This window comes from Alosa alosa, chromosome 24, assembly GCF_017589495.1.
Source record: "Alosa alosa isolate M-15738 ecotype Scorff River chromosome 24, AALO_Geno_1.1, whole genome shotgun sequence".
Taxonomy (NCBI): domain Eukaryota; kingdom Metazoa; phylum Chordata; class Actinopteri; order Clupeiformes; family Clupeidae; genus Alosa; species Alosa alosa.
The window spans coordinates 25,196,822-25,209,321 of NC_063212.1; the positions used below are offsets into that span (position 1 = coordinate 25,196,822).

Consider the following 12,500-nt stretch of genomic DNA (forward strand, 5'->3'; position numbering starts at 1 on the left):
TGTGTGTGTGTGTGCATCTACTTTGGAGTGGGTGTGCATCATGTTTGTTCGACTGCGTGCCGTAGGAAAGGTCAGTGTTGACCACAGCCTCAGAAAAGCATCTGCGCGAGTGACAGGAGAAGCAGCCAATTAATTAATGTCCAGCACGGAAATTTGTTCTCTGCATTTTACCCATCTGGGGGTAGTGTGCAAACATTCACAATCACACACACACACACACACACACGCACACGCATACACGCACACACACACACACATACACACACACACACATACACACACACTCGGAGCAGTGATCAGTGGGGTGGGCACCTCATCAGTGGATATGGATGTGGAAGAGAGCTGTTCAATCACTCCCCTCCACCCACATTCCTACCAGTCAGGGATTGATTCCCTTCAGTCACGAGTCCGACTCCCTAACCGGTAGGCCACGGACGCCCGCGCTGGCCAATCGTTTTGATTTGGCTCTTGTTATTATTGTTGTTTTGTTTTGAGTCTGAATCAGCATGTTGGCCAATCAAAACATGTGTTTACAATCAGCCTGCATCCAGCCATAGTGTGTGTGTGTGTGTGTGTGTGTGTGTGTGGTATATGTGTACCCACCCCCATCCCCGGTCGCTCCTTGCTGGACTCCATCACCTGAGACTGGGGGCGGGCTGGGTAGTGTCACCTGGTGATTATCCATTGAAAGGCCAGTAATGATATGTTACGATGAGTGTGGCTCACATACACACTTTGCACTACGCAGAAATCATAACTCTGGGAATGTGTGTGTGTGTGTGTATGGTATTATCCACGCCGTGTGTGTGTGTATGTGTGTGTGTCCGTATGTGTGTGTGTCCGTGTGGTGTGTGTGTGTGTGTGTGTGTCATGTGTGTGTGTGTGTGTGTGTGTGTGTGTGCTTGTTAAGGAGCCAGACATGTCTGTGTCTGTGAATAGGGCTGGACAGGTGATGGCTGATGTAAACCCTCTGTAACCATGGCACCATGGTTGAGTGTGTTTTAAGTGTGCTGTTGTATTCAGTGCCCAGTATGCACAGGTCACCCCTCTCTTCACAGGAAGTAGGTAGCTGTAGAAAACCAGTGAGGAAGGAGATTTGCCAGTAAAGTCTCTAACATGCATGGTGTTGGGTCTTGCTCTTCTATGGAGATGTGTACTCTTGCTGACAGAGAAAGAGATAGAGAGGGGGGTATAGAAGGATGTAGAGAGAGGGAGAGAGTGAGAGAGAGAGAGAGAGAGAGAGAAATGGGAGGATGATATGCTAACCCAACCGTGCTAACTCCCCTCTCTTCCCTTTCACCCCTCACAGCTGGAGTGATGACAGGTGGCTGGCAGCTGGCTGACTGTCCTGCGTGTGTTTCTGTGATTAATTGATTCTGCTGCTCGCTGGCGCCCCCCAGTGCCAGGCTTCTCATGCTCCAACTACAGCCTCCACAAGGGGGCAGTGTGGTGTCCAAAACGCTCCATCCAAACGCAAAATCCACCCGTAACCAAGGGCAGAGCCGAGTCCGAAACGCTCCACCCAAAATGCAAACTCCACCCGTAATCCAAGGGCAGAGCTGTGTCCGAAACGCTCCACCCAAACACAAAGTCCACCTGTAGCCCAATGCGGCTGTATTCCAAGCGTCCCAGAATAACACACAGCTCTATGCATAGCCAAAGGACAGGGCAATGCTAATCACCTAATAACCCACATTACTGAACATGCTGTCTGGCAGCTCCTGAAAGCTAACAGTCATCATCGCACAGTCAGGGCAGAGAACAGCATTTACAAAATGGCAACCAGGGATCGCAAAGGACTTTGGCCTTCAATATACCCACTATTCCCAGTCAGTCAAGAGGACAGCCACATTAGTGCCACCAGAGGTACTGTGATTTGGTGTTATGAATCAAAGCCAATCAAAGCAATACAGAAACCCCTCCTGAGCTAGTAGCCTAGCTACCCTGAGTGCCCTTCTGACAGAAACCCCTCCTGAGAGTAGTGGCCTACCTACCCTGAGTGCCCTTCTGACAGAAACCTTTCACACACACCTGCCAACCTCAAGTCCAGGCTAAGTGACCGCTCCGGGGTCAAATGGCCGACAGGTCCTTGCCAGTTTCCGCTGGAGGCTCAGTCGAGCGCCAACCCCTCTCACCCTTCCTCTGGTCCCCTGTGAGTTTGGGCTTATCGACAGCACCCATCTCTGCCGGCTCTCGCCAACCTTGCCCAGCCTTTTTCAGCCTTTTTCAGCAGACATAAAAATGGATTGCCCTGTATCAAGGGAAGTACGGAAGACATTATGCACAACAACCAAAACAAAAACAAACAAACCCAGAGAAATGAAGACTAGATGAAATAGCACAGCGAGCAGAGCTCAGCTGGGAACGTTCTTCTGGAATGCAGTTGCCAAGCGAGGCTTCTGAGTGGACCTGCTGAGACGCAGTGGGAGTTGGCTGTGGCCGCGGCTTGTGTGTGTGCATGTGTGTATGTGTGTGTTTGTGTGTGTTGGGTTGACGGGGGGGTAGGGTGATCTTCAGGCACTAGAGAGCGCTTTTCTCTTTAATGCAATTCAGATTCAAAGTCAATCGCCCTGTGGCTGAGTAGCTGTTCAGCACAACTTGTGCTTCAGGATAGTCCAATCCAGGCTTCAAAGCCTGTTGTTTGTGGACGATGAATATGGAGGAGCTACGGGAGGAAATATAAAATAAATAAAAAAACAGCCTCTTGTCAAGGTTTCTGTATAATGTTGATCCTAATAAGCAACAACTCTTTTAATTCTCTTTTTATTTTCTTGGCAGACTCTGAGCTTGTGTTTGCCCTCCAGAGGTTTTTTCAGTTATGACTATATTCTTGAGCCCAGTTAACTATTTTGGACGTTTGACCTTTATCTCTGCTGAGTGGGATGGGGCTGGTCTTAGCCACTTTAAAAATAAAAAAGGCTCAGTGTATGACCAGAATACTGAGGACTGAGACTCCACACATGGAGACAGAAATAACCACATATTGTGTTTATTCTGCAGTCAGCCTTGTTTATCGCTACTTTGAGTGTGAGTATGTGTGAGTGTATGCCATAGCAGATGTCAAATTAAAGATTGGAAGGGGTTTGGGTGACCCTAGCCAGGACCATTACGCTAATTAGCGCAGGAAATGCTAGCTGATTGCTAATCCTGTCCAACGCGTGGAGCCTGGCAGGCGGCACAGCACATGGCCGCACGAGCGCCGCATCTGAGCTGGGACTCAATTAGCAGCTAGCCTGACGCTAAGAGGCGCCTTTGATGGAAATATCCTTTCTCTCCACCCATCCAATGATGGAGACAAGTCAAGGCCAGAGTGCCATTAAAAATGAAATGAAAATAAGAGAAGAGTGTACCTGTTCAAAGACATGACGCAAGATGAAGCAGCATACAGACTTCATACGCCTCGTCCCTATTAAAATATCAAAAAACTATTACAGGATGAGGCTTGCGTGTGCCTTTCAGATGGCTTTAGCTGTTTGTCTTTGGTGCTCAGTAGAAAGAATTAAGAGGAATGTTTGAACACAGTTTTAAGAGTCCATCCATAAAACGGGCCAATTCATTAATAAACACACTGCTCTCTGTTGGACGTCATGTGATTACAACTGAAAAGGGTTGTGATATTAAAATTGTGGAGTGTGTCTTATTCTGAAATGTGAGCATTGTTTGGGATGGTGTTCACAGATTATTTGTGTGTTTTGATCATATTGATAAAAGCTTTTATTGTACTTTTGACTTTTAAACTTCATCTAATATAAAATATTACAATATTATGTTTTGGGCCACTCTGGAATAAAAACAACTAGGCTGTGGAAAGGGAGAGACAGAGATGGTGTGTGTGTGTGTGTGTGTGAGAGAGAGAGAGGGAGAGAGGAGAGAGAGTGCGGTGTGGAGTGTTGCTCCAGCAGGTGGCGCTCTCTCTGCGGTGCGGTGCTCCAGCAGATCTCCAGGGTGTGCTAGGAGACGTGTCTCTGATTGCTCCCTGTGATGGGGAGCTGCTGCTGCAGAGGAAGAGGAGGCCAGATAAGATCGGTGCTCTCCTGGTGTAATTGGACGCCTTTGAGGGAGGAAGATTGGGCTCAGGTTAGCGTGGAGGTCATCAGTTCATCAAGCCAGACAACGGGTGTGTGTCTGAGGGGGAAATTCTGATTGTGTGTGTGTGTGTGTGTGTGTGTGTGTGTGTGACTGTTTGATGGCAAGAATGTGCATGTGTGTCTTGGTTGTTGGAATGGTAGAGGTTTGGTTGACAGATAGAAGAGTCCTTGAAACTGCACTCCAGGAGAACCACCCCCCACCTGTGAGCCTATTATAACAAACAAATAAATGAAAACAAAACAGACAAAATCAAAAACGAAAATGACAAAAAAAAGAAAAAGCTAGGCATCCGATCTCGTCCCAACTTGTTGTTAATTCAACCTCTTCCCCTGCTCTTCTCCCACTTCGTCTACTCTCTCTCTCTCTCTCTCTCTCTGTCGCTCTATCTGTCCGTTTCTGCGTGGGCCCGGCCCATCCCCAGGTGACCATCTCGGTGGACGGCATCCTGACCACCACTGGGTACACCCAGGAGGACTACACCATGCTGGGCTCCGACGACTTCTTCTACATCGGCGGGAGCCCCAACACGGCCGACCTGCCCGGGTCACCTGTCAGCAACAACTTCATGGGCTGCCTCAAAGACGTAAGTCTCAGGACACTCTTTAAGGTCACGTCACTTCCAGGTGCATGCCGCGCGGTTTTATTTGATTTATTTATCATACAAAAGTGGCCCCTAAATTGTACTGTTTTGATGACTCAAAAGACGCAAGTCAGAACGTCAGTCAGTCAAGTTTTGTCTTATGTACTTTCATTCATTTCCTAAAACATTACCTAGACATGTTAATGTTAGTAGAAACTAGCTATTTGTGTGCGGTGCACCTTGGTTGTAAGTTGTAACAGGTTGTACCCGAATACAACATGTGATGGTGGAGGTGAAATCTCGGGTTGCATTCTGACGCCATCTTCTCCATGATGCAACATGCACCTGTTGTTGGTGTTGGATAAATTCAGCCACAGCCCACTGCTTGGCCAGATAGGCTTGAGTGACATCCACCACAGAGACCATGAGTAATATGGTGATGAGGAGGATACATCTGTCTTAGCATAGCAGTTCAACCCTCACACACTTCTCTTGGACAAGTGGTGTGAGAAAAGATTATTTTGAAATACTTCAGAGAAACTGGCAACATTTGTCTTCAACACATAGGACATATCGACACATTCTCTCCACACAACACACACACACACACACACACACACACACACACACACACACACACACAGAGAGAAGCTATGTTAACCACCTCTGCTGTGATTTTGTTGTAAATGCTGAAAGTGAGTGCTGGCCAGAATAGCATGATTGCACATTGAGGTACAATTGCAGCATTTTGGAGGAAAATCACATGTCTGAAATCCAGGCTTGTGTAATCACAGTCAACAAACAGAGGCTACTTCACTCAGCAGCCACGGAATGGGCCTCTCTTAACACCCCCCACGGATGAGCAACGCGATCGGGTTGTCTATTGCGGTGTGGAGAGAGATCCTTCTTTACTTAAGGAATGTTCCAGGATCAGCCTTGCATGGTCTGTTCACAGACACTTGTAAGTCTGTCATCAAATACTAAATGGATATCAGAAGGTGCTCATGTACACTGCCTCTACAGATGTATACAGATGTAGATATACAGTAGGTATAGTATACAGTACTGTAGGTACTGTAGTACTGTAGGTGTATGTGTATGAGAGAGTGTGTGTGTGTGTGTGTGTGTGTGTGTTTGTGTTTGTGTGTGTGTGTGTTTGTAGGTGTTAAAAGTGGGTTCTGTGTTACACTATGGCAGTGTGTGTTTCAGTCATAAATAATAACAATAATGCCAGTAAATAAATAAATAAATAAATAAATACGTAAATAAGAACGATTCTGAGGAGAAGAGAGCAGAGGAGAGTCTCATAGTCCTGTCAGGGCTAAAATCACCAGCTCTGCGCCTGTGTCTGTGTGTGTGTGTGTCTGCGTCTTTGTGTGTGTGTGTGTGCATCTGCGTCTTTGTCTGTGTGTGTGTGTGTGGAGCAGCCTGACATGCACAAAGGCTTTACAGAACTATGAATCTCCCTGTCTCTCTCTCTCTCTCCCTCTTTCTCTCTCTCTCTTTCTTTCTCACACACTCTCCCTTATTTTTCTCTCCCTTGTTTTACTGATCTGTGAGCAGACATAACCTAAGAGTAGAGTCGTGTTGGCAGTTCAGTTATGAGGGAGGCTATGGGAGCTCAGTCAGTCAGTCAGTCAATCAGTCAGTCGTTTATTTGAATTTATTTGGCACCAAACTGCTTTCTCTCCCGGGCAGCTCGCCAACCACCAAAAGGAGTACTGAGCCAATTACACCATTATACTACCAGTGATTTATGTGAGAAATGATGAGACGCCGGCAATTGTGACTTTTTTTTCACTCATTCTCCAAAGCTTCTTATTAAATCTGTAATTGGTTTTCTTTTTTTTTTTAATTCTCATAAATTATATAATTATTGCTTGTCTCGATGTAACTAAATTAAGTTCTGACAATTACATTTTCCTTTAATTCTCTGCCCTCAAATGGAGTGAGAGAGAGAAAGAGAGAGAGGGGGAGAGAAAGGGACAGGGAGAGAGAGAGAGAGAATGGAAGAGAAGGAAGAACGAAGAGAGAGAGAGAGAAAGTTTTTGCCCTGTAATCCCTCTGTTTCTGATTACCAGTGAACTGGGGCGGCAAACGTAGAGATTTGGGGACGATGGGGCGGATTAGACGGACTTAACAGTTGAGTATCATGCTGAAGTACACACCAATCACGAAGCTGAGGCTCATTTCCTCAGAACAATCGCAGCGCAGCTTAGGGAGCTACCTGGGGACAGTGGGCATGCTGTCTCACCTGGATCCTCATATTTCCTATACATACATGTATAGATCTATACATACCCTCTTCTCTCTCTTTCCCCTCCCTCTTTAGAGCCAACATATGTAAATGTATTTATTTAGAGAGACAGACACACACACACACACACACACACACAGAGAGAGAGAGACTTTCCTAAGCCTTCAATCAAACACACATGTTATGAGTTCTGCTCGTCCGCTCTTTTCACATGCATGTGCACCACCACCCCAAGCTCATACTGCTGCTCACGCAACACTGAGGGCCCCAATGGAACTCAATTCCAATTAAAGCTAATTCAAGAACTAGGCGAAATCAATGTGCTAATTTAACACCATATTTAACACCATGGGCAACACTTTAACCACACGCAATGTGCTAATTTAACACCATGGGCCACACTGTAACCACACACATGGATGAGTCTGTTCAATGCTCCCATATGCCACATGATAGCTCTCATTCATGCAGAATAACTGTGTGTGTTGACTTTGCACCTTAAAGCATAGGTCCCTTACTGCTATGCAGGATAACTGTGTGTGTTGATAGACTTTGCACTTTCCCCCCTTTAAAGCATAGGGCCCTTACTGCTATGCATTCTAGTGCTGTTGTATAAAAGCCAACAAAGGTTGGCAATTACTGTAAAAGATGGCTGGACCAGTGATGCCTACCAGTTATTCAAATATGCACATACTCATTCACACACGCACACACACACACACACACAAGATTATTGCAACATTTACAGCTAGCCATTAACTGCCTTCCATCAGATTTTAAACGTACAGCTGGCGTAGTGTGATAGCTTTTGAATCCCCCTCGTCTAGACCCGCCCCTCATCTCTCTCTCTCTCTCTTCTTTCTTTCTTTGTCTCATTCCCTCTCTTTCAGCATGTGTGTAATTAAGTCCATGCCAGTGCTGCTGGGACGCTAGCTTTACCATCCTGACAGGCAAATTAGAAATTGATTTCTTCACCTCCTACACAAAGGCGAAGACACACACACACACATACAAAATGCACCCTTCTTACCCACCCACACTCACAAATACACACACACACAAACATTCTTACCCCCACACCACCGCAACTCTCATACACACCTCCCAAGAAAATGTCATACCATGCATAAGAATGCAAAGTGTGTGTGTGTGTGTGTGTGTGAGAGACAGCATGTGCTCGGTCTCTGATTAGGTCATCATGGAATTGTTGTGACAGTTGTGATGAAGAGATTTTCCTTGCCCACAATCATTATTGCATGCAAATACACACACACACACACACACACACACACTCTTCTTCTACTACAGCCTACCAATTGTATGTTTGAAGAAATGAAGGTTTTGCAGAATAAATAGATTTTCGGCATCCAAGAGAAGGCTATTTTTATATTTTTTTATTTCATGGTTATTTGCTATTGATTGAACCGCAAACAAATTAATGTCCTTGCATATTTTAAAAGTTAAAAGACGATATGAACAAGAAAGTTAACTTGTGGAAGTGAAGTTAATCAATGTTGTATTGGATTTGTTGACAGCTATTCCCCAAACTCATGTGTGTACACACACACACACACACCATCAGCATGCTCCATCAGACTAGCATGCTGCCTATGTCATTCCCCCTCGGCATTGATTCAGATAAAAGTGATTGGTGCTGCAGTGTGTGTGTGTGTGTGTGTGTGTGTGAGAGAGAGAGTTCCTCAGTGACAGAGGAGAATCAATGTCAGCCTTTGGCCCGTGGAATATGATTAGAGCCTGGAAACCCCATACACTCAACACGAGCTTGTAAAAGTCTCAGAGTTGCCACCAGAGGAAGGGCCCGTATGTCGTGTTACCTACAGTAAGCAGAAAGGACCTCTTCACACATTTCTCTGAATTGTATATGTTAAAAGGACAAAATGCATTGATAAAAATATCAGTATGCCAGTCAACATGTCATTTGTTGGAGTGAGTCTGCGGGCTTGTATTCAGCTGCAGTTGTTTACTGAGATGTCTTGAAAACCATATTCAAATGGTAGAGCTATTGATTTTCTCCGAAACTTTCGCCATAGTCTGCGGGAGCTAACTTCTCAACGAAGTAGGAAATGTCTTCCAACACCTGCAACAGTGAGTGATCAGTTTATGTCGTAGCTGTCAGTAAAGTAGACGTATGACAGGTGACAGGTGAAAGACACACAGGTGTATTAACCACCAAGCTATCAGACGCACACCTGAAACAGAATGCCACACAGGTGTATTAACCACCAAGCTATCAGGCGCACACCTGAAGAAGACGCACACCTGAAGCAGAGTACTTGTAAAGCACAAAGTAAAGTAGACAGATTGTGTATAAACCACATGACGATATTTCATGCAAATAATAAGTGTGTTTCGACCACACAGGTATATTAACCACCATTTATTGTGTTTAAAAAAAAAAAAACATGTCTCACGTCTGTCTGTGGCATGATTGAAAGCACAAGGCAGAGTGACCATACTTTAGTCCAGAGGGCATGAGGTGTCCACAGTAACCATACTTTAGTCCAGAGGTCCACTAGCCCAGTGATCATACTTTAGTCCAAAGGGAGAATGTGTCCACTAGCCCAGTGATCATACTTTTGTCCAGGGGGAGAATGTGTCCACTAGCCCAGTGATCATACTTTAGTCCAGGGGGAGAATGTGTACACTAGCCCAGTGATCATACTTTAGTCCAGAGGGAGAATGTGAATAAAGTAAATGCATTTGCACAGATCACAGATCCCAACCCTGTGTTTTAACCTCATAGCTGAGAGAATGTAGGCAAAATCAATGTATAAAGCTCAGTTAATAAGCAGGAAATGGCTAAGTGCCTGCCGTGTGGTGTGGTGTGTTGTGGTGTGGAGTGGTGTGGTGTGTGTTGGTGTGTGGTGTGGTGTGGTGTTGTATGGCATGTGTACAGTAGGTGGGAGTCTTGTGGGGTTAACTAGCCTCATTATCTCTGCTCATTAGCCATGCTAGCCACTCCACATAGGGTCTGGTAGCCTGGTCTCACTCCACACAATTAATTGCACAATTTAATAAGGGCCAAGCAAGTGCTGCAGTCTCCTTTAGAGGTGAAAAGCAGCTCTCAACGTCTCTATAATTATGGAAGTTGTGCAAGACGCAGTATTTCTCTGGATGCAGTGATTCTTGCCTTTTTGCTCAAGGCGCCTGGGAATGAATATAATACACACGTCACACCTGAAAGAGAAAGACACTTCACACTTCACACACACACACACACACACACTCACACATACACACCTGAAAGAGAAAGACCAGACACACTGTTTTCCTCTTTTGTTCCAAATGACTGTGGTGGTGGTGGGGCTGAAACACACACACACACACATACACACACACACACACACACACACACACATCTGAAAGAGAAAGACCAGACGCACTGTTTTTCCTCTTTTGTTCCAAATGACTGCTGTGCTGGTGGTGGGGCTGAAAGCATTTGTCTTCTTTACAATGAAAAGGTACATCTGAGGCCCTTGTACTTTTGTGCAATCTGAACTGAAAGAGAGAAAGAGTTAGAGGATGGAAATCTGTGTGTGTGTGTGTGTGTGTGTGTGTGAGAGAGAGAGAGAGCGCGCGGTTTAAGGAATCTGAACTGAAAGAGAAAGAATTGGAGGATGGAGCTGTGTGTGTGTGTGTGTGTGTGTGTGAGAGAGAGCTTTTTGAGGATGGAACGGATATGGGTGACTGCCCGTAGTGCAGTCGTCCAGCTGAGGTCGATGGCTTGGAGTAGTTGCTGATAAGAACCTGGAGGATGGGAAGGAAATGAGTTGTGTTGATATGGAGCCAATGTGATTATGAAGCTGATGTTTTTGTTGTGTTTTAATGTTTTGAGTTTGCTTGGTTTGCTAAAAACCAATGATCATGGATTGGATCAAAGATATATGTATTGTCCTCCACAGGGCAATGTGAGAATATATGTATTGTCCTCCATGGGGCTATGTTAAGATATATGTATTGTCCTCCATGGGGCAATGTTATTGAATGGGGCAATGTGTATCTTTGTATTGTCCTCCATGGGGTATATGTGAATATATATCCATGGGGCAATGTGAATATATATCTTTGTATTGTCCTCCATGGGGCAATGTGAAGATATATGTATAGTCCTCCATGGGGCAATGTGAATATATATGTATTGTCCTCCATGGGGCAATGTGAATATATATGTATTGTCCTCCATGGGGCAATGTGAAGAATAGACACCAGTGCCCACACATACCTCAGCCACACACATCACAACTGACACCAAATATGGACAATATGTACAGTACATCAAATAACATTTAAATATTAAAACTTATTACACGGCTCTTCACAAGGCAAGTAGAACGCTCCATTGGCTTGAATGGGATTTCCCAAAGTTCTACGGGAAAATATTTTCATGTAATTACCGCTGCAAACATATAATTACCGCTGTCAATGGCCGGGTTTTGTGCTTCTGATCGTCTTTCATATCACTCCCATAAGGACTGGAACTTCTTTCAAAAGTGAAAGCAGGCGGTTGATCAGCTGTGTTCTAAGAATGTTTGATTCTAATTCAGCGTGTTGTTGCGAACTATTTGTTTCTCAGCAAATGGCACGATGAACTGTAACAAATAGGCTAGGCTATGTAGGCTAAAGTCATATCGTGGGGAGTTTATTATTTAGTTTTGGCAAGTAGTCAGTATAATAAGCGGGATAATGTATAGAACACCGGTCATTATTGGGAAAATAAGTCCCTTCAGGGTGGAACAAGACCCCTCGCGCAAGGGTCAGGGGTCGGTTAAGCCCTCTGTGGGACTTATTTTCCCACAATGACCGGTGTTCTATACATTATCCCTTACATAAACGATCAAGCAAACAGCAAACAAAATCGGTAACACTCCATAATAAAGTGCCATAATAAATAGCAAACTAGTAATTACCTAACCCTTTGTTAATATTTGTAAATTGTTACTAACATATCTATTTTGCACAAGTTAATAGTTTTTTCATCATTAATTAAATATTAGTTGTTTGCATAAAATATGTATGTTAATGTTTTAGCAAATTTATTAACTAATATTGTATTAATATGTGTTAATAGTTAACTAAATGTCTTGTTGGCACTAATTAACAGTTATTTCTTACATCATTTAAGAAGTCAGTTGTGTCAGTCCACAGAATTCTCTGTCTCTTCTTTGTATCCCATAGAAAAGCACACCAACAAAGCGTTGCATTCTGAGCTGAAAACAAAACAAAGCGTTCCACCACACCACACCGCACCGCACCACACCAACACACACCAACACCACACCACACCACACCACACCAACACCACACCACAACACACCACACCACACCTCACACACACACACCACACCACACCACACTGGCGCGTCCTAATTGTTCTCACTGCTCAGGCATCCCTCTCATCAGATTGGCCTGCTCTGCCTAATTGCTTCTCTTCCTCGTCTGGGTTATCTGCCTCCACACTAGTGTTTATGCAGCTGCGTGCTCAAATGCTATTGGGCTGAGGAATGGATTGCACCTCACACTCGAGATGTCGCCCAACTTTTGGAATACTGACTG

The 12,500-nt window shown here is 44.7% G+C and overlaps 1 protein-coding gene across 1 annotated transcript in view; it reads left to right on the top strand.

The window, feature by feature from the left end:
- LOC125289324 (neurexin-2-like) overlaps positions 1-12,500 on the top strand; it is an 836,342-nt gene that overhangs the window by 422,120 nt on the left and 401,722 nt on the right. The window contains 1 exon segment of the mRNA XM_048236077.1: positions 4,511-4,672. Within this exon segment, the coding sequence (XP_048092034.1) occupies positions 4,511-4,672 (162 nt within the window).